The sequence below is a fragment of the Carassius auratus genome, chromosome 5, assembly GCF_003368295.1.
Source record: "Carassius auratus strain Wakin chromosome 5, ASM336829v1, whole genome shotgun sequence".
Lineage (NCBI taxonomy): Eukaryota > Metazoa > Chordata > Actinopteri > Cypriniformes > Cyprinidae > Carassius > Carassius auratus.
Window position 1 is genome coordinate 19,758,673 of NC_039247.1, and position 20,955 is coordinate 19,779,627.

The 20,955-nt window shown below is 37.3% G+C and overlaps 1 protein-coding gene across 3 annotated transcripts in view; it reads left to right on the forward strand.

The window, feature by feature from the left end:
- Nucleotides 1-20,955, forward strand: part of LOC113079934 (pappalysin-1-like) — an 84,930-nt gene that overhangs the window by 43,471 nt on the left and 20,504 nt on the right. For 2 of the 3 annotated variants that reach the window (XM_026252176.1, XM_026252183.1), the window contains exons 8-16: nucleotides 269-397; nucleotides 841-932; nucleotides 4,109-4,305; nucleotides 9,697-9,804; nucleotides 10,389-10,524; nucleotides 10,664-10,877; nucleotides 11,658-11,826; nucleotides 20,286-20,469; nucleotides 20,688-20,895. In XM_026252176.1, coding sequence (XP_026107961.1) covers nucleotides 269-397; nucleotides 841-932; nucleotides 4,109-4,305; nucleotides 9,697-9,804; nucleotides 10,389-10,524; nucleotides 10,664-10,877; nucleotides 11,658-11,826; nucleotides 20,286-20,469; nucleotides 20,688-20,895 — 1,437 coding nt within the window. Of the gene's footprint in view, nucleotides 1-268; nucleotides 398-840; nucleotides 933-4,108; nucleotides 4,306-9,696; nucleotides 9,805-10,388; nucleotides 10,525-10,663; nucleotides 10,878-11,657; nucleotides 11,827-20,285; nucleotides 20,522-20,687; nucleotides 20,896-20,955 lie in introns of those variants that run through there. The other variant, XM_026252190.1, reaches the window with a different exon arrangement.

The window sequence follows — 20,955 nt, forward strand, 5'->3', positions numbered from 1 at the left end:
AAAATATAAACCGTGACATTTATTTTACATTTTTGAATTTGGTTTAATATTTTTTTCTATGGTTAATTTAATGTGTCCTTACTGAATAAATGTGATAATTTCTTACTGACCTCAAACTTTTGAAAGGTAAGGCCCCACAACCTTTTTATTTAACTACAATTTTAAGAATGCAAGCTTTGTGGGGTTGGGTTCCACTAAAACACCTTATAATTTACATCCTGCATAAGAGTTTAATAACATATTAATAGTCCTTGTTTATGTTTTCCAGGGACATAAAGCCTGATGAGACATACACCTACCACGTGCTGACAGTGTCTAGAAGAGCAGAGAGTGAACCATCTCCTCCTCTCTCTCACCAGCTGGGCTCCCCCTACTGTGGAGATGGACTCATCCAAAAGTGAGTTCACTCTCTAAACTCTTACTGCATTCAATAAATATAGATGTAATGGAAATTAAAAACATATCCTTGTGTTTATTGCAACCACTGTGGGTGACAATGGTTACAGCCGTGTTATGAAAATAGAAAAAGTTTTGTCAATAAAACAATCTGTACTAGACATAGTCGATAGAATCACTTATTGAATTGACTTGTTTGCTGAGAAGCTAAATCATGTAAGATTGTTTCCAGAGGCTGTATCTTGAATTAAATGCATTTCGTTTTGCTCAATTTTTCTTGTTTTGAGTATAAGCCTACTTTTATTTCTTATGTTGGTAAAAGCTGTTTTGAACCATGACTGACATAAAGTTCATTTTTGATTTATTTAAAAGCAGTCTTGTGGTAGCAAGGCTATTTGTGTGATTTAAGTCTCTTTTAATGGCTTATGTGTGCATGCCCTTCAGATATCTTGGAGAGCAATGTGATGACATGAACTTCGCTAATGGAGATGGCTGCTCAAATCAGTGCAAGAAAGAGCCGTTGTTCAACTGTGTTGGTATGTGACCGTCATCTATAGGTAGAATAGTGGTTCAAGTGTAAATTAAGTCATTATTTACCCTCTTGACATTCCAACACATATATTTCATTTTTCTGATGAAAACAAAGGTAACATTTTTGGAGAATCTTGGCCCCTCAAATGTGACCATGTCTTTTAAGGTTTTACTGGGGGTTTTTTTCACACTATTGTATTGCTATTGCATGGTTTCAAAAATCTTGGAATGCTGTGCAGTAATCTTATAGTCTCTTTATATATTTGTAAAAAAAAAAAATTCAAAGTGTTCAAAAACATTTTAATCTTTGCAGACTTGGTCAGACATGGTGTAAAAACATAGACACTGTATGTGCCATTCAATGGAAAAGATCTGCATAACAATTATTCAAAATAGCTTCTTTTTTGTACAGCAAAAATTTTTTTTATAATAATTTGTATAATAATAATAAATAATTTTTAGCACTATTTCAACAGCAAAGTACAATAAAGTAAAAGCATGCGGTGTAGCAACAGTTTGATCAATGTTTTGCTCCAACAGCAGCTGTATTGCTGATTACTTCTCAGTGCTCTGTTGATGTCAGTTCTCGCCATCAATCTCATGGCTTCAACCCGTCATCAGTGTCACAGTGTCCTACACTGACAATGTGTGAAAGACCAAGAAAGTTCTGTTGTACTATCCCTTCGTAGTACAAAACTTGTTAGCTGGTTGTGATGTTAATGGAGTGCTTTAAGTTGTAAGCTGATCAGTTCTGTCAAAACAATTGGCCACATAATTGGACCCTCTTAGGGACATTTAAGTCCCCTCACAAAAGATCTGCCCAACGAGCACCAGCGAACTTTTGTGGCACTTCTTCCTGTTAGCAGGAATGCAACAATCCCCTTTTCTTCTAAACGTGTGGACAGTAAGCTGGAGTGGAGAAAGAAAAGGAGGCAGCAAAGAAGAACAGATAAGAAGGGTTTTTGAAGTTCTCTGTTGAATGTAGCCAACATTCATCTAGCTGAAGTCTTGTCTGACCTCTAGGACACCTCTGGAAGTTTGAGGTTGCACTAGTACCCGACAGTGCTTAATTGGCAGTTCCGCTTTTCTTTTCTTTTTTCTTTTTTAGGTTCAGTGAGTTTATCCTTCACTGCCTTAAAGGAACAGTTCATACAAAAAATAAAATTTGTAATTTACACAAAAAAAGAGAAAGAGAAAACGCAACATAAACGTCAAAGATAAACCATGTTCATTTATTTTTTTTCTTCTTTTCTTTTTTTAGTTGTACTTTACCATTTCAACAGTACCTTGACAGTTTACGCTTTCATTACCTTAAGATCTCATTTCCTTTGTCAACATAGCACACGCCAAGTCTCTGTTCAGATGTTCATTGTAATATCATTGATAAGAGCATCTAGCACAGTGTTCAAAAATTGAACACTTTTGCATTTCACTGAGAAAAATAAAGTTAGATTTGGAATGAGGCTGAGTAAATGACAGATTTTTTAGATCCTGCCAGAACTATTCCTTAAAAAAACAGTCACTGACATTCAGCACATTCCACTTGCTTTGCTACATCAGTTTTTCTACATCCTCGTGTGGAAAGTTGGAGCTTTCTACAGTATGTCACTTTGAACAGCACTGGCTGCTCTGTCCAAAACATGAATGAACCCCAAGACAAACCTCTGATCAAACAGAAGGGCAAAGATCTATGGTTACGTCAACCCTATGCTTCTTGATGTTTTCCAGCACTCTGTTTTGAAAGTGTCACGCGAACCGTACACGGTAACACAGTATTAATAAAACACTTCCTGTGCTTTTTTAGCGCAGGAAGTGATGTGACAAGGTGCAGCGTGGATCCTGCTGCCCTTTACACATAGTAGCTTCCTCTGACTGATGTACTGCGGCTGCTGTGCGCCTGAGGATGCCTATAACTTTACATAGTCTGTCCTTGTTAGCATTGTTTTGTAGCTTGTCGGGGAAAGAGTGTTTGATTTGATAAGTGCACATCTTGCAAACTTATTTCCTGACTGCTGTTTGCAGTGATTGACTCCTCGTAGTTGTTGATTACCAGGATGGCTGGATTGAACAGGTGACAGAACATTGCAATTCAAAACGTGTTCCCTTAGTGTCAGCTATACGCGTCTAAATTTTGCTGACACCTCAGGGCCTGGGTAAAGACAGGAACGGGACACATCAAATAACACAAATCACCATTTTGAAAAGGAAGAGCTCTTAATTAAAAAGAAGCTTGAAGTCCTTCACCCGATAATGGCAGTGGGATTTTAATCGAGGTGATCGCTTTGCTAGAAATGCGTCTGGGCTGCTGATACATGAAGTACAGTCTTAAAAGATAATGAATCTGTCATCGTGTATGATGATTTATGACTGTCCTTGTTTTAAAACCAGTAAAAAATAGACCATATATAACAACACTGTGAAGTAATGCCAAGTTAAACAGTGAGTGCTCTAAACAACCTTTATGACAAACTAAACAGAATGTCATATACTCAACTAAATTAAATATCATCTGTTTTTTAACCCCAACAGCTAAAATGGATAACTCCTGTTATCCTGACACCACTTGAAAGCTGTTATTATTATAAAAAAAATGTTTTATTTATTTTTGTGTTTTCATATAATTCATATTGCTTATGTATGATTTATTTAGCTTTCATTCACATTAGCTTAACGTTTTTTTATTTAAATTTTTTTCCAACATGTGGAGTGAGATCATTTTAAAACTGCGTACACCTAAGATGTGTTGTTGTAATTTTAAAATGTTAAAATGCAAACAAGTTATTACTTACCAACAGAAACTATATTTATCTGCATATTATTCAGACTGTGTAAATGCAATTTATTTGGAAGGTCGATAAAGTGTAATTTATTTAGTGAATATTTAAATTAGCCTCAAGTTGTTTTTTTCTTTTCTTTTTATTCTTGTAAACATGTACAGTAAGTAAGTTAATTTAATAATTTACGTACCCAAACAAATCTTAATGTATATCTACTGTAGATAATTGCTTTGAAGTAGATGGGTGGAGGGTTTCTTTGAAGTCATCCACCGCCTGAAACTGTCGGAGAAGCACTAAAGCTAAGGAAGTGAATAACTGCTACAAGCTCAGTATTTGAAATGGGCTTTTGATGCAGTGGTTCAGTGTTTCTCATACCAGTTCATCTCTATCTCTCTCCTCTGAAGATGAGCCCAGCTTGTGTTACGTCTACGACGGTGATGGTGTGTGTGAGGACTTTGAGCGGGAGGCGAGCGTAAGGGACTGTGGCCTCTTCACCCCGAGCGGCTTCCTGGATCAGTGGGCCACTGCGGTGCAGGTGTCCAATGAGGAGAAGATACACTGTCCAGCGGAGGTGGCTGCTGGATATCCTGCAGTGACAAAGGTGAGTATGCTTAAAGAGGCACTTTTACAAGCATACCTGCACATACGTTGTGTAGGATGTGCTAAAGACCCCATATAAATGTTGATGATCACATGTCAGTGTCATGTTATAGACCATTATAGGTTGTTCGTTTTTGAAAACTTTGAAGGTTTGGAGCTAACTTTTATTTTTCAAGGTATGTCATGTTATTTTATTATTTTATTTTTCTTTTATATATATATATATATATATATATATATATATATATATATATATATATATATATATATATATATATATATATATATATATATATATATATATGTATATGTATATGTATATATATATATATTTCTGTTTAGGTTTAATATATAATAATTTCAGAATTAGTTTTTATTTTTGTCCAGTTAGCACTCCAGTGCTTCAACTTAAACATTTTTTCATTTAGTTACCCAGGCAATATTTCTAATTTCTACGTTTTCATCTATTAATTTTATTTGATTTCAGCTGTATTTCAAAAGGAAAAAGGAAAGGAAACTGCAAGTCAAGCCATTTCACGGGGTCTTTCAAAGAGAAATGCTGGCGTATTTAATGAGCAGTTATTATTTATGAACACAAGTGTCTCTTTTTACCAGGAACACTGAAGAATCTCAGATATAATATATAATATATGTCAGACTGAAATGTAGCTTTTCACAATAAATGGCTGAGAAGCAGATTCCGTTAAAGAGAGATTTGAGACATTGCTCTAACCCTTCACACATGGAAGTAGTAAAAAATTGGCTCTTTCTGAGGGACGTCTAAAAAAAACTGTGTTGTTTTACTCCCTGGATATTTCAACATGATACATTTGTAATTTTGCAGTTCTGTTGGCCACTTCTCCTCCTCTTCTCCCCCCTCTTGTGATGTTTGAGGAGCGCGAGTCTCCTGCGCCCGAAATCGTGCAAGCTCCTGAGTTAATCATGTCACAAAACTACTCCTATCATGCTGTGTGCAACCTAAGGATTTATGGCACTGAGAAATGGACATTTTTCACAATTGAGCTTGAACCTCATTGTTGGGAGAAAATGGGTATTGTGGCTCATAATGGGAAATGATAGCAGATAGGATACAATGACATTGAATAGTTAGTCTTGCCAATACACCTTTGTGTGGAGTTTGTACTTTCGCTTCACAGTCTCGCAAGTATTTTATATGAATGTAAATCAAGGCCTCGTTCAGCTTGGAAACAGACTTAAGTGAATCAGTTGGTGATAGATGTTAGCGCTGTATCAGAATGACGAAATGCTTCTTTGCTTATTGTGTGGCACAGCGGGCAACAGAGATGCAGAACGGACTGCGTACAGTAGTGTACTTGAATCAATGGAGAAGAGGTGGAGGAGCGGGGAACGGTGTCACTGATCTTACTGTGGCGTGCTGAGAGAGAGCTATAAAGAGAGAGAGAAAGAGAGAGGAATCTCATGAGACTAAGCGAGGAGTGCAGAAACAAATATCCTTTTATTCTTTTTTCACCCCATTTCTCCCTTTCTAAGCCTCTTTTAAGCATTACATCAGAATTCTCTAGTTTTGCGGCTAATTTTGTATCCGTTTCATTCAATTTTTATAAGGCATTTAGAGATGAAAAAGAAGTTATGAATCCCCGTAGCTGCTCCAGTCAGCTGTCTCCCCGCAGAGCTGTCTTAGAGTAGTGAATGAAGTAAATTTCCGGTCTCTCAGTCTAATTCATGTAATATTACATCACCTCTAGATCTGTGAACTGAAAGATGATTCCACTTTCAGAGACAAATTAATTTCTGTCCAGAAAGATTATAGCCATGTAAAATGTATGAACGACTGCTTTTCTGCTTTCTTAAAAAAGAAAAAAAAGGAAAAAGCTATTACTGTTCAAGAATTAGCTGCATGATATTACATTATACTGCACTGCAAAACTCATTGCTTATCAGTATGTTGACTTGTTTTCCATAAAAATAAATAAAAGTACAATTTACATAAAAAGAAAATCACAAAATAAAAATATTTTTCAACTCTTTTATTTATTGTTATACACCATTTCCAAATAAAAAATTATATATAACAATAATACTAAATATATAAATACAGTGGGGAAAATATTTATTTGATCTCCTGCTGATTTTGTACGTTTGCCCACTGACTAAGAAATGAAGGACCTGTAATTCTTATGGTAGGTTTATTTGAACAGATAGAGACAGAATATCAACCAGAAAAAAAAAAAAAAAACATTATATGATGTTTTAGTAACAAGATTCGGGAGGAGCGTGTCAGATACTTAGCCTAATCAACACAGGTGGACCACAATCAAGTAATCAATGCCATATTATAAATATCGCTGACTTACCTCAATCCATTGACAGTTCATCAGCATTCCTCCTCCACCCCATCTCCTCACTTCGAGTTCACTTTATAAATAGACGGGGAAGAGGGGGTACTCTAAGTCCAGGCTATTCCCGAGCTCGGAGCCCTTCCCCGGACAGCACAGCAAATATGCATACCATACATCAGCTAATAATATGTAAGTGTGAACTCATGAAATATAGTTCAGAGATTGATTTGCATTTCAGTGAGTGAAATAAGTATTTGATCCCCTACCAACAGGCAAGAATTCTGGCTCTCACTGATTGGTTATGTGCCCATGTGGAACAGATTAGTCTTGCCACTTTAAGAAGTTCCTCCTAATGTCCGCTCGTTAGGTGAATAAGACCCCTGTCCACACAATCTGTATCTTCCATTCCGACCTCTCCCACCACCATGGGCAAGACCAAAGAGCTGTTAAAAGATGTCAAAGACAAAATTTTAGATCACACAAGGCTGGAAGAGTCTACAAGACTATCAGCAAGAAACTTGGGGAAAATGAGACAACTGCTGGTGCAATTATTCGGAAATGGAAGAAATAAAAAACAACCATCAATAGGCCTCTGTCTGGAGCTCTATGCAAGATCTCGCCTCATGGGGTAAAGATGATCATGAGAAAGGTGAGGGATCAGCCCCGAACTACACGGGAGGTGCTTGTTACTGATCTTAAGGCAGTTGGGACCACAGTCACCGAGCAAAACATTGGTAACACACTACGCTGCAACTGAAATCCTGCAGCACCCGCAAGGTCCCCCTGCCCAAGAAGGCACATGTACAGACATGGTCAAAGTTTGCCAAAGAACATCTACATGATTCAGAGAAGGCTTGGGAGAAAGTGCTGTGGTCAGATGAGAAATTGAGCTCTTTGGCATTAACTCAACTCGCCGTATTTGGAGGGAGAGAAATTACCCCAAGAACACCATCCCAACAGTCAAGCACAGAGGTGGAAACATTATGATTTGGGGCTGTTTTTGTGCTAAGGGTACGGGATGATTTCACGTTATTGAGGGGCAAATTGATGGGGCCATGTACTGTAAAATCTTGGACAAGAAGCTCCTTCCCTCAGCCAGAAAACTGAAGATGGGTCATGGATGGGTCTTCCAGCATGACAGCATGACAGTGACCTGAAACATAGATCTAAGGCAACAAAGGAGTGGCTCAAAAAGAAGCACATTAAGGTCATGGAGGGGTCTTGCCAGTCTCCAGACCATAATCCTATAGAAAATCTGTGGAGGAAGCTGAAACTTTGAGTTGCCAAACAACAGCCAAGAAATCTTAAGGATTTAGAGAGGATCTGTAAAGAAGATTGGATCAAAATCCCTCCTGAGATGTGTGCAAACCTGGCGACCAACTACAAAAAACATCTTACCTCTGTGCATGCCAACAAAGGTTTCTGCACCAAGTACAGTAGTAAGTCATGTTTTGCTTGGGGATCAAATACTTATTTCACTCACTGAAATGCAAAACAATTTCTAACCTTTATATAAGTTATATATATATCTTACAAAATCTGCAGGGGATCAAATAAATATGTTCCCCACTGTATGTATGTGTATGTATATATGTATTTGTATATATCATTTTGTTACTATAGTTAACTAAAACCATAAAAACCTTTATTGCTTAAAAAAAAAACGTTAACTGAAAAAAAGTATTTTATATTTTACTTTAAATATTTTATTCCAGGTAGTAACCAGGGAAACATTTGTGATTTTTATTTAGTTTAACTACAAAAACTGTGTATGCACACAGATATAACAAATCATTTGCTAATGAGGTACTTAATGAGGTACTTAAAACTAAAGATAAATGTATGAAGGGGAAATGAGATCAGCGTAAAAGCCTGACAGTTACTGGCACACCTGTACTGCTGACCGAGCAAAAAATACTCTCTGCATATCACACCAAAATTCCTGGGGACATCTATATTGGGCAGGTTCAGAAGACCGCTTAAGTGAAAGCACTGCTGTCCTAATCTGCTCCCAGTGCTGTTACAAATACACAAACACTGAACACATAATTAGTGCCATCCACTCGATGAGGAAGCGTGTAGCTCTCCAGTGTCACCTAGCGTTGCAGCACTGTCACCCCACATTTGGGTTCAAGGGGTTCAGTGAGGTTCTCTGTCACATTATTCTACAGTGAAATGAAATACACTCGATACTATTCACCATGAAACAAGGGTGAAGAGTTGAGAAGACTTGGACTAGGAGTCAGATGTTCAGTTGAAATGCCACTAGAAAGGCAATGTACAGTACTTCCTTTTGAACCAACTTGACCCTCCCTGAAGGCTTGTATGATTGGTGAACTTCACTGTCACACAGAGTCAAACTTCTTGAGTAATTCTGAAACTTAACAGTTACTAGAGTACAGGCCAGTTTTGATCTCATTGCGGTGTGCTCATAGTTCTCAGAAGAGAGTGATAGGTCGGTTCACCCATTTTTCACCCGGATTTCACTGGCTTTAAGACGGTTCTGGAGTGACACTTTAACCTGGCCACTTTAGAGGCTAATTGTGAGCTTCCAGATGGTCTAATTTACCTTTTCATAATGGACTACAAGCTTGTAGCCTCATCATTACTCTGTTTTAGTGCCTTATTGTTTGCACTCCAAAAAATATGCTGTAAAGTTTGTAGTTGGTAAGATTTCTTTGTTTTTGAAGCAAGTCTCTTATACGCACCAAGGCTGCATTTATAAAAAATAAATGAATAAAATAAAATAAAGCAAAAACAGTAATTACTGCTTTCTATTTTAATATGTTTTAAAATGTCATTTATTCCAGTTAAGGCAATTCTGAATTTTCAGCTTTACTCAAATCCTCAGTGTCACATGATACTTTAGAAATCATTCTAATATGCTGTTTGCTTCAACACTTATTATTATTATTAGTGTTGAAAATTCTTACTGACCCTAACTTTTGAATGGTAGTATGTGTACACACACACACACACACATATATATACACACACTTTGATTGGCCACATTCAATGAGTAACCAAGGAAGAGGAAAGACAGTAAACATCTCTTATGTTTGTTTGCTTAGAGCTGTCAGTCGAAGGTGTTCGACCTGTCACATGGCGTGTCTCAGTACGCTTGGTTTCCTTGTGAGGAGTCTCAGCAGCACGGCTGGACTTCACGATTTTGGCTGAAGGTAAGAGATGGCTAAGCATGATAATGTAACTTTTTGGATTCAGTTGAACAGATTAATGTCATGTCACATCAGGTGCATAAATCTATTTGATCATGTAACTTACCATGGTTTCACCAAGTAGTACATATTCCTGAAACAACATTCTTCTAAACCAGATTTTAGGGTTAGGGTTTGTAAATAAAACAACTTTATTATCAATCGACAAGTTTCAAGTAGTCATGGGAAACCTATGAAGTTTAGAGAATTGTAAGATTTTGATATAAAAACTATTTCTGGTTGAATAAGCAAAATTTTAATAAAATTATTTAATATTCAGTAATCACAAATGACTGGGAGAGTCAGGGGAAATTCATTGGTCAATAGGTGTAGGAACCCTGAACCTCATTTCCCTAAAAATGTAAGAGTAGTTAATGGTTAGGACAAAGATTGGGGTTAGAATAATTTTGTTATTGTGTTTAATCAATAAAAGATTTTGATTCAGAAGCACATGCTACTTGGTGAAGTCGCAATTATCAATTAAATGAACGGACTGTCAGTCAGGTTTTTTTTATTTTAATTTTGGTTTGTTTTTTTCCTCCCAAAAGGCCTATTACGCCCATCCTATGGTGGCTGCCGCAGTCATCATACATCTGGCTGCTGACGGAACAGCCGACATCGACCAGAGACAACACAACATTACTGTTCAGCTGCTGGACACTAAGGAGCAAACCCACCCTCTCGGTCAGTCTCAGCCCAATCTCCATAACATTTGAACACACTTTTTACCCCAAGCTCTATGTTCTAGAAAATTAAGGTGGATGGAAAGTGATTTTTGTACTGTATTTAATTTTATTTTTTTGCCATGACTGGATGGTTTTAGGGGACTGGAGGCTGAGCTGCCGGAACAATCCACTGGTAATTCCTGTGAGTCATGACCTGAGTGTGGCCTTCTACCGGACAAAAGCCATTATAGTGAGCTTCAGCTCTTCTCTGGTGGCCATCTCAGGTGTTGGGCTGCGTTCCTTTCAATATTTTGACCCCATCACTATCAGCGGCTGCCAGAGCAATGAAATCTACAACCCCATGGGCCAAAGGTGAGGACATAAATCTACCATTGCTCCCTCTCATGTCAGTATAAAGGCTAAATGGTTAGCCAGTCCACAGCGCTTAGATGTGGTCGTAGATCTGTAATTATAGTATTTGATTTCTTTTTTTTTTCTTTTTTTTTATAATGTTATGATGTCTATTGCAGTGGTGACAAGTTTTGAAGAAATGTTGATGACACATTTATTTAATCCTCTATTGCACAATGTAATTTAATAAATCCATTTTCTTCACTTTGCAAGCGCATGATGCGTAAAAGATGGCAATAAAGTGATTAATAATAAAGGGATGTCTGAACAAAAAACAATAAAAAAGCCTTTTCTTGGTCACGCTATATCCTTACAGTCAACAGCAAAGCTTTAGTTTTACATCCATTAAATATGATTAACAATTGTTAGTGAGAAAATTGTAAAACTTTAAACATTTATAGTGATAGAAATGATTTGTTTGTTATGAGAAATTACATACATTTGTTTGCTTGTTAAATAAAATTGTGCAACAGCGGAAATGTATACTTTGTATTTGTATTTGTTTTTTTTTAACTTTTATTAACCTTTTTATAAACATTTAAGTAAAAAATTAAAATACAGTTTTAGCTACAGGCCAATGTTAAATTCAGTTTTTGTTAAGTTCAAGTCTTTGATTAAGAAGATTCTGATGAGTTTATTTCCATTGTGGCATGGATTTGCTTTCATAATGCAAGAGTGTTAAAGTAAACTAACTGTAGGTTTCACATTGTCATAATGTAAGTTCCTTGTGTAATCCCTCAGTTGTGTTCATTACTCGTGTGACGCCACTGAATGTCAGAAGCCTTTGGTCAGTAATGCGGAGATGAAGTGCAGTAGTCCTGGATACTTCAACGGAGCTCGCTGCACCATCACCTGCAACCGAGGATATACACTGAAGATACACCGAGATGATGATATCATTAAAACACAGGTAATACAGTCTTGTTCATTGCTTTTTGAATGTGTATTTGTGGATGCTACAATGGTGTGTGTGTGTGTGCTTACTCTCTGTGCTTTTATTCTACAATAAAATGGCTTACATTTTTTATTCCAAGTATTTTGACCAGCTTTCAGAGAGCACACAACACAAACATACACATGCACACTCATGCACACACAGCGGTTTATATTACATTAAACAATAATCATTGACTCATGCCCTGGCCACATAGAGAGAAAGTAGCAGTAAAGATTTATGGCTCACGTAGGTTTCGCTAACCAAACTGTGAGACGGTAAGTGAATGGTCACAATAACTGGCGCACAGGCCAGTGGGCGTTCTGTTATTGGCTTGATGCTGTTTTTATGCCTTTCTCTCTGCCTGGAACTGCTGAAATGGTCCATGTGGCTCAAATAAAAGAGAAGCTGTAGATTTTTCATGAACATTACTCTCATTCTCACCCTCCCTTCTGACTGCAAGGGTTTTGTTGTTGTTGTTGTTGTAATAGGCTAGAATGGCAACCTCAACCAAACTGTGAATAATGGAAGCAAAAAGCACTAAACAAGACCAATAACCTTGATTTAGAACCTATTAACACAGTATACCCCATTTTCACATGATATGTACTTACAAGTGATTTCCCTACCAGTAAATATAGTTGCCACTTGGAATTTTAACTAAGTATACAAAAAGCTATAGATCTCTTGTAAGATTTGTTGTGTTTGGATGATTTTAGAGACCTTCATGATTATGTGTATATATATATATATATATATATATATATATATATATATATATATATATATATATATATATATATATATACAATATACACACAAATTATTAGTATCATGAAAATTGAATTTCTTTTGGAGGGTTTGCATTCGTCATGCTTCCTGGAAGTAAGGGTAGGAAGTTGACGGACTCATGTGACAGGAAGGAAGTGAATACCTTTTTTTTTTTTCTTGAAATCCTTTATTTTGTTGTTTGCTTGCATGCCATTGAGAAAGAAAACATGGAGAACATCTAGAAAAGTACTTTCAAAAGGAAAATGACAATTATAAACTCTAGTTGCCGCTGGGCTTAAACTCATGTCTTGATTACTTTCCTTATTTTGAGTTGAACGTGAGAGAAAACGGGATTCATTGACTTATGGACAGTTAGTTTAATTAATTAACTTTGAATTCAACCATTGACTCGTGTTGAATTAGGGTTAATACAGGTAAAGTATTGAGATAAATGAAAAAAAGGTATTTACCTTTCGGCTTCAGATGCAGGTACAAGATCTGATGCAGTCGAACAGTTAAATAGTTAATTAACTTTTTTTTCTTATATCTAGCAAATCATTGGTTTCCATTCACAAATCTCATAAGCCTGGTGTTTGTGTCGGCATGCATATGTGATCACGAAGGTCTGCTTGTGTTTTGCGTGTGTGCGTCTTGCAAATCTTTTAATCGCGCTTGCATTTTCTGGTTCACTGCTGCTTGAACGTGTGAAGAAAGTGTCGGAGTGTAGTCAGTCAGGATGCAATTTGTTCAAGTCTATTTGACTTAAAAACAGTGGAGCACCATGCTCAGCCGCCACCGCACTCCCAGAGGACTCTGTTTAAGGCACAGCCACGGATCAGTGGTACTGCAGATCTGCCGGCCCAGTACACCCTCGCTAAGCAATGAGCAGCGATTACCGCAACTCAGTTGACCCCTGTCCTCCACACAAAAGGCCAGTGGTGGCAATGGCAGGCCTTTACCCCACTCCACCTGGCCAAGTGTTTTGCGCTGTACTAATTCCACAAGCCATCGAACATCCTTCACGCCACCCATTCACAAAGAACGTTTTGGGCCATTTGCAGCTCTGGTCTTTCAAAAACAACTCTGTTCTGTTTTCCAGCGCTTGTTCTCTTGTGATATTGAAAGAAGGAGAACAAGGGGAAGAAAGAAAAGGGAAAATGCAAACATAAAAAAAACGAAAAGACGTCAAAGTGCTGTGTGTTCTTTGTAAGCACTTGGGCTCTACTGTATGTTGGGTGGGTTTCTGCCAGCAGCCGCAGTCGACTGAGAAGCTTGGCCGGTGAGTTATTATGCATTTGGAAGGAAAGGCAGCAGACAGTTTTTCTGCCCTTTTGGGAGGGCTCGATTTATTTAACAGATTGCACATTGGGGTCCGGGGTTGGGGGCTTCGGGGGCCATTGGGGAGATGTCTAGTGCGGTTATGTAAGGTAAGAGGGGAGATTTTCATAACTGTAACTGTAGTAGTGCTGCATTTACAGCACTGCAGTGTAAAACTGAAATAGAAATACTGAGTTTTGAAATAACATCAACCTTCTTTCACCATGGCTTATCTGTTTAAAATGCACCCACAATCCCACATTGTGCCGTTTCTAAACCTCACTGGCTTTTGTGATATTGTTTAGCATTTGGTGAAGTCCTTAAAACAGGCCCATTTGATGCAGTATTATTTTAGTATTATGTATATCTATTTATAAAATGATAGTTTTACAATATAAATTATTTTCTTAGTATTACGTCATTTTCTAGTCCAAATATTTAAACATTCTTAAATCAATATACATTGACTTGAAAAAGCAAAATGATTTAAGATTTGAAGTCGTTTTCTGAAAATAAATAAATAAATAAATAAAATAATAATAATAATAATAATTTTTTATAGGTTTTTCCTTAAAACAAGAAAAAAATATCTGACAATTGGGGAAATAGTTTTTCCCTTTCACGTAAGATTTTTTTTTCTTACTCCATTGGCAGTTATATTTTTTTAGTCATTTTTTTTTATGAATAACTGCCCCCACCCCAATGTAAGAAAGTAAGAAAGTATTTTTTTTTTGTTGTTTTATATTTGCAGTTTTCATTTGAATTTTAGATGAAGTATTAATAGTTTTGTTAGGTGCTTTTTTTATTATCCATTTATTTTTATTTCAGTTTAAGTTTTTGTAATTTTAGTGCTTAAATTTATTTTAATTAAGATGCCAAAACAATATTTCAAATTTTCATTAAAAAAAAAAAAAAAATCGGTTTATTTCAGTTCATGACAATGATTTTTAAACACTGATCTGATGTCCTCCTGCAGCGATGGTTTAATTTGGTTGTTTCTTCACCTGTTGGGCTACGCCTGTTTATATTGACAGATATACATATAAACACATATGCACATTAAAAAAAATGTTGCACTTTTAAATGGAAAAGATTTTTAAAAGGAAAAAAAAAATATATAGAATTAATTATATATATATATATATATATATATATATGTGTGTGTGTGTGTGTGTGTGTGTGTGTGTGTGTGTGTGTGTGTGTGTGTGTGTGTGTGTGTTGTTTGGCTCAGGATGTTGTTTGGCTGCTTTGTTTTCTTTGAAACTATTTTGGTAGAAAAAATAATAATAATTCTAAAATCTGGGGGTATGTACGGTAGATTAAATAATATCATACATACACGTGATTGTAAATGGGCATTCGTTTAGAAATTATATTATTAAAGCTTCAGAGATTACCCTCTAAAAATTTTACCATACAAAGACTGAAAAGAAATTGCCGTGGATGGATTTCCAAGTCTCACTTGCGTTTGAGCCAGAGAGCTGATAACAGCAGTGCGATACATTTACAGAGTACAAGTGCTGATCCCAGCACAGTCATTACAGTTTATCAGCCATCTCCAGGGAGCTCCTAATGTGTGTTCCTAAAGGATTTAGTCAGAGACAAATTAGCCATTTCATCATTAACCTGTTACCGTAACATAACTGAGAAGGTGCCAATACAGTCCTATTGAGAGAAACAAAACTGCATTAGGAGCTGTTACAAACAGAGATTAATATGTGTTAATAAGGTTGCAGGCCAAGCATCAAGGGTTCTGTTCTTGCAACCCATCATGAACCGAGGACAGGTTTGGGAGTAGATAACTACAGCAACAAGCACCACTACAGTGTCATGTCTTTGTGTCCGCAGCTTCCTGGCTGCAGGCCGCTTGTTTTTGCCAAGGTGTTATTAAAAGCAGAGCATGTCCTGAAATCACTGTTAGGCAAACAACATTTCAACAGAGCAGAGGGAAGCGGAGAGTTCAAGGTTTGCTTTACCTCGGTTTTCTTCTCTTTTTTTTCTCTTTTTTTTTTAAGCGCTTATGCATGTTTGTGTGTGTGTGTGTGTGTGTGTGTTGCTTAAGTGTGTTACTATGCATTCGTGCGTGCATGTATGAGTGCGCAGAGAGAGAAACACAGGATGGGGCTGCGGTGTAGAAGAAAAGCCAACAGAGGCATCTGTGTTGAATTAGGCACAGTAGTCAGTGGTAGTTAAATACTCAGTGGAGGAGGAATCAGCAGCTGTAAAGTTTTAAAAGAAGGAAACTCAGCACGCAGACACCCCTCTCCCCTCTGCAACTTGCCACCCCCCAATGTGATGGCAGTCCCCTTCCCCTATGTTCAGCACAAAGAGTGACCCGTCATGATATAACTTCCAAGCAGGAGCGGCACGTTTATGTGTTTCCGTTTGTTTACGCATGCGACACCGATTACGTAGTGTACAGGTGGCCATTTAAATAGTCCCCTGCATGTTTGTTTTTCTTCTGTTCAACCACAACAGTTTATGTTTTTCCTTTTCGTCCCACATAGCCCATGTGACTGTGGTCATTTCATTTAATGCTCCTGTAATACAGCCAGTGCCGGCTAATAAACCTTGTGTCTAAACTGCCATTGAGCTTTGAAATGGCTTTGAGAGAGCCAGAGATGTCTGGGCATGGAAAGATATATGACACTTTTATGTACTTCTGTACCCTTTCGCAAGTTTTATAAAGAAGGCAGGTGTGTGGACTAACACGCTCTTTGGCATTGTTATGACATAGACGGCAGCCTCTCTGGCCCTAGGGGGAGATGTTGAGTAGATCGTGACTGCCGTTCTGTTTGGGATTTTATTGAGCCAGTGATATGAGGTCTTTTATTACATTGCTGCCCTCACATGAAGCAGTCAAATAGAGACTTTTTGTTTTATAAACAGTTGTGTTGCTCTTCATTTTTGTTTTGTTTACTTTTGAATGTTGCTTTACTTAATTTAGTCTTGTGCTTAGATTAGTTTTTGATTGGCTTTGTTGTTGTTTTTGTCTGCTTTTTTAACTGTATTTTTGTTGTTTTGTTTAATTATAGGTATGCCTTAAAAAAAAAAAAAAATATATATATATATATATATATATATATATATATATATATATATATATATATATATATATATATAATTAAAAAAAATTTTTGCTAATTTTTTTTGTACTTTTGCTTAATTTTTTTGTTTGATATTTTTGTCGCAATGTTTTTATATCCAGTTTAGTTTTTGCGTTGCTTAGTGTTTTCTTTTCTGTTTTATTAGTTTGTTTTCAGTCCATTTTTGCTTTGCCTAATTTATTTTGCTTAGTTTATTTTAACTTAGTTTAGTTTTTGTCTTTTATTTTTGTTTTTACTTTTTGCTGCTTTCATTTACTTTAGTTTAACTTTTGGTTTGCTTAATTTAATTTAGTTTTGTTTGATTTTATTTTTTTTTATTTGTATTTTTTGCTTTGCTTTGTTAATTCATTGCTGTGCTTACTTTGGTTTTATGTATTTAGCTTTTTTTTTTTTTTTTTTTCAGATATTCACCTCAAATATTCAAAACTCACACTTTTATGGTGAGCTGTTTTCAATAAGAGCTGCAGCACAAGAAAAGGAAGAGGGAAAGAAGGGGGTAAAAAGTGTTTTGTAACTGTGTCTGGATTGCATTTCAAGTGCTTCCCGCAGCTTTGCTCAGTTTTAGGTGCTGGTACATTTCCTGAGAGGGTAAAGAACATTAGATAAGCTCACCACATTCCAGCCCATTTAAATCTGCAATTTCAAATAAAGAGACAAGAGAAAAAAAGTAACCTGGGTCACAGTAAAGCAGCAACAAAACTGCTGTTGGTATATCTATGGTTTTGTTTAGTGAATGCAAGTTAAAAAAACATTTGCCATATAATCTGTGCCATGCCAGCAAAAACTGTTTCAATAAACATTTGCTTTTTTTTTTTTTTTTGGGAACCATCCAGCTTTCATCACTTGTCATAAACAAAAGGAGAAATCTGTGGAGAAGGGAATGTTTAACTCTGTGCTTCATTAAAACAAGTCTGGAAGCAAGAGTGGATGGAGGAAGAGAGAGACTCTTTGTTCTTGTCATAGCATAACTATTTGGTGTTTTAAACTGCGCAGGTGCGCAAGGGAGAGCCTATGGAATCACCAATAATCGAAAAAACATACTTTTAGACAAACTGATAAACTAATGTTAAATATAAAAATATTGTATTTAAAACAGCTAGTTCATATATAGTCGGACACAACTGTCATATCGCGCGTCCTGTGACAAATTTGCCGCATCCGCACACCGAAGTTATCAGTCTAAATGTCAACGATGAAAATCAATAGTAGTTTTCAACAGTTTAACATTAATAAAGTCATGAAGTTGTGGCCTAGTGGTTAGAGAGTTTGACTCCTAACCCTAGGGTTGTGGGTTCGAATCTTGGGCTGGCAATTACAGTACATGACTTAGGTGCCCTTGAGCAAGGCATTGAACCCCCAACTGCTCCCTGTGTGCCACAGCAAAAATGGCTGCCCACTGCTCCCGGGTGTGTGTTCACAGTGTGTGTGTGTTCACTGCTGTGTGTGTGCACTTTGGATGGGTTAAATGCAGAGCACGAATTCTGAGTATGGGTCACCACACTTGGCTGAATTTCACAGAGCGACGCGGAGTTGTGGACATCTTCCATTTCTACTTCCGAAAGCATATGCTAATGGTCCACTCCGCAACAAACATGTGAACAAACAATTGCCCAGAATTATTGCAAATCTGTCTGTCTTTATATTCTTTTATCACCGGATTGCACAGGTTCGAATAGCAATGGACTTCTTTACACTTGCAGTTGTCCGCGCGGTATCTGCAGACGAACTACGTATGTTTGTGGATGGAGACTTCTTCATCGGCTACAGGCTCTAATCCTCTTTTGTGCGCACATGTGTGTGTGTGAAACGTGGTGCTGAAGTGAAATAGCTGGGCAGTTTGGGAGCCAAATTATAATAGGCCGCCTAATAAAAATAATAATAGTTATTATTATTATTATTTAATACATTAATAGGAGAATGAGCCTAATATCGTCTTGACTATCGACAGAGACATGTGCTATCGTCAATATCTCTAACTATCGTCGATAAACGATACTATTGTCGATAAACGATACTATCGTCTATCGGCACAACCCTACAAGGCACTAACCCCCAGTTGCTCCCCGGGTGCTGGATATAGCTGCCCACTGCTCCGGGTGGGTGTTCACTTCTCACTGCTGTGTGTGTGCCCTTGGATGGGTTAAATGCAGAGCACCAATTCTGAGTATGGGTTACACGACTTTCAAAATGTCACAACTTTCACTTTTACTTTTACTAAATATTCCCACATATTACTCAAAAGACAAGGACAACTAAATAGTCATAATAAACTATAGGCAGACTATTCTACATTGTTAGACTGGATTTTGATGGAGTGAGGAGAGAGTAAGGAGAATTTATTAGCATGTTCTCATGCACCTTTTGAAGTATGCAATTGTCTATTTTGGTTAGAGGAAGGAGTCGTCCTCTCTATGACTGCAATCAATCTTATGCTGGAATAAATTCATTTAACCTTTTTGTAATAAATCAATAAAAATGATCTGCGTATGTATAACATGAGTGGGAAACACTATATGTACTTCTAATAATGTCAACATTCCCATATAAATGTTAGTGTTCAGCACAAAGGTTATTGCGGTTTACAGTAAGTGTATAAACAATCATGAATTTGTGAAAATTTGTAACTTTACTCTCATGTGAAAATAAGGATCTGATTCGTCACTCTCGTGTTCACAGAACTGGGTTTGGCGCACTTGGACGCACTCAGGGTTTTCCAACAGAAAATCAGTTTCAAATCACTAATGAAACACAAGTCACTTTATGTCATGGCAGTGATTCGGCAGAATTTTCTGAAACAAAATGCGACCCGGAGTTGAATTGTTTTGTTCTTATGGGGGGTCCTGTATGTGTGAGGTTTCATGGCTCTGCCTCTAGCACAGATGTCTTTGGAGACATCACACAGGTCAGACATGACTTAGTAAAACAGCAGAAATGACCTCTGACTCACTCTGCCTTCAGTTCTGACAGCTTTATATGCTGCACCCGAGCCATTTATTATCACCCACTCAGACTGTTTGCTTCCCACTGCTTCCTTCCACCAAGAGATACATAAATACATTTAATTTAGTTGTATTTTTATATCTGTATGTGTAAAATGTTATTGAAACAGATGTGTATTACTTGATATGGTCTGGTCTGGTCTGATGGATAGTTGCGGTTGCAGTGATTTAACTGAAAGAAAACAAAATGTTCTTTACCCTTATTTTGAACTATTGCCTTCATGTTTTTGCCCCTCGACAGTCTGAATCCACAGTGACCCTCACCTGCGCAGATGGGAAATGGAACAAGCAGGTGACCTGTGAACCTGTGGACTGCGGGCGCCCTGACAAGTACCACGTGCACCCGGCTGTCTTTGAATTCTCTGAGGGAACCACCTACGGCAAGAAGTGCACTTTTCAATGCCGGGAACCGGCTCAGCTTGTGGGTGGGTATAGACCCAGACACATCCTAAAACTTAAGGCTCTTGGGATTGAAAGGTCAGCTCTGTAAAAGGCCAAATGTGGTTTTGACTCCAACTGCAAAAAATTAAAATAAAACAATGCACACTGAGAAAACAGTGCTGTGTTTTACACCAAATCAAAGTAGGTTGATTTTACATCTGAGGTCAACTTGTCCTGTTTCTTTTTTCTTTTGTCTCCGCAGGTAGTAATAACGAGCTGACGTGTATGGAGGATGGCATGTGGTCCTTCCCTGAGGCTCTTTGTGAGCTTCGCTGTCCAGTCCCTCCTCCAGTACCTAACGCTGTCCTGCAGACCAAACGCTGCAATGCCACAGGCCTCAAAGTTGGGTCTTTCTGCAAGTACAAATGCAAGCCTGGCTACCATGTTCCCCATACAGACAAGACCCAGAGGTGAGACAACACTAGACCATGCATAGTAACATTAATTTTAACGAGTTCCATATTCATACT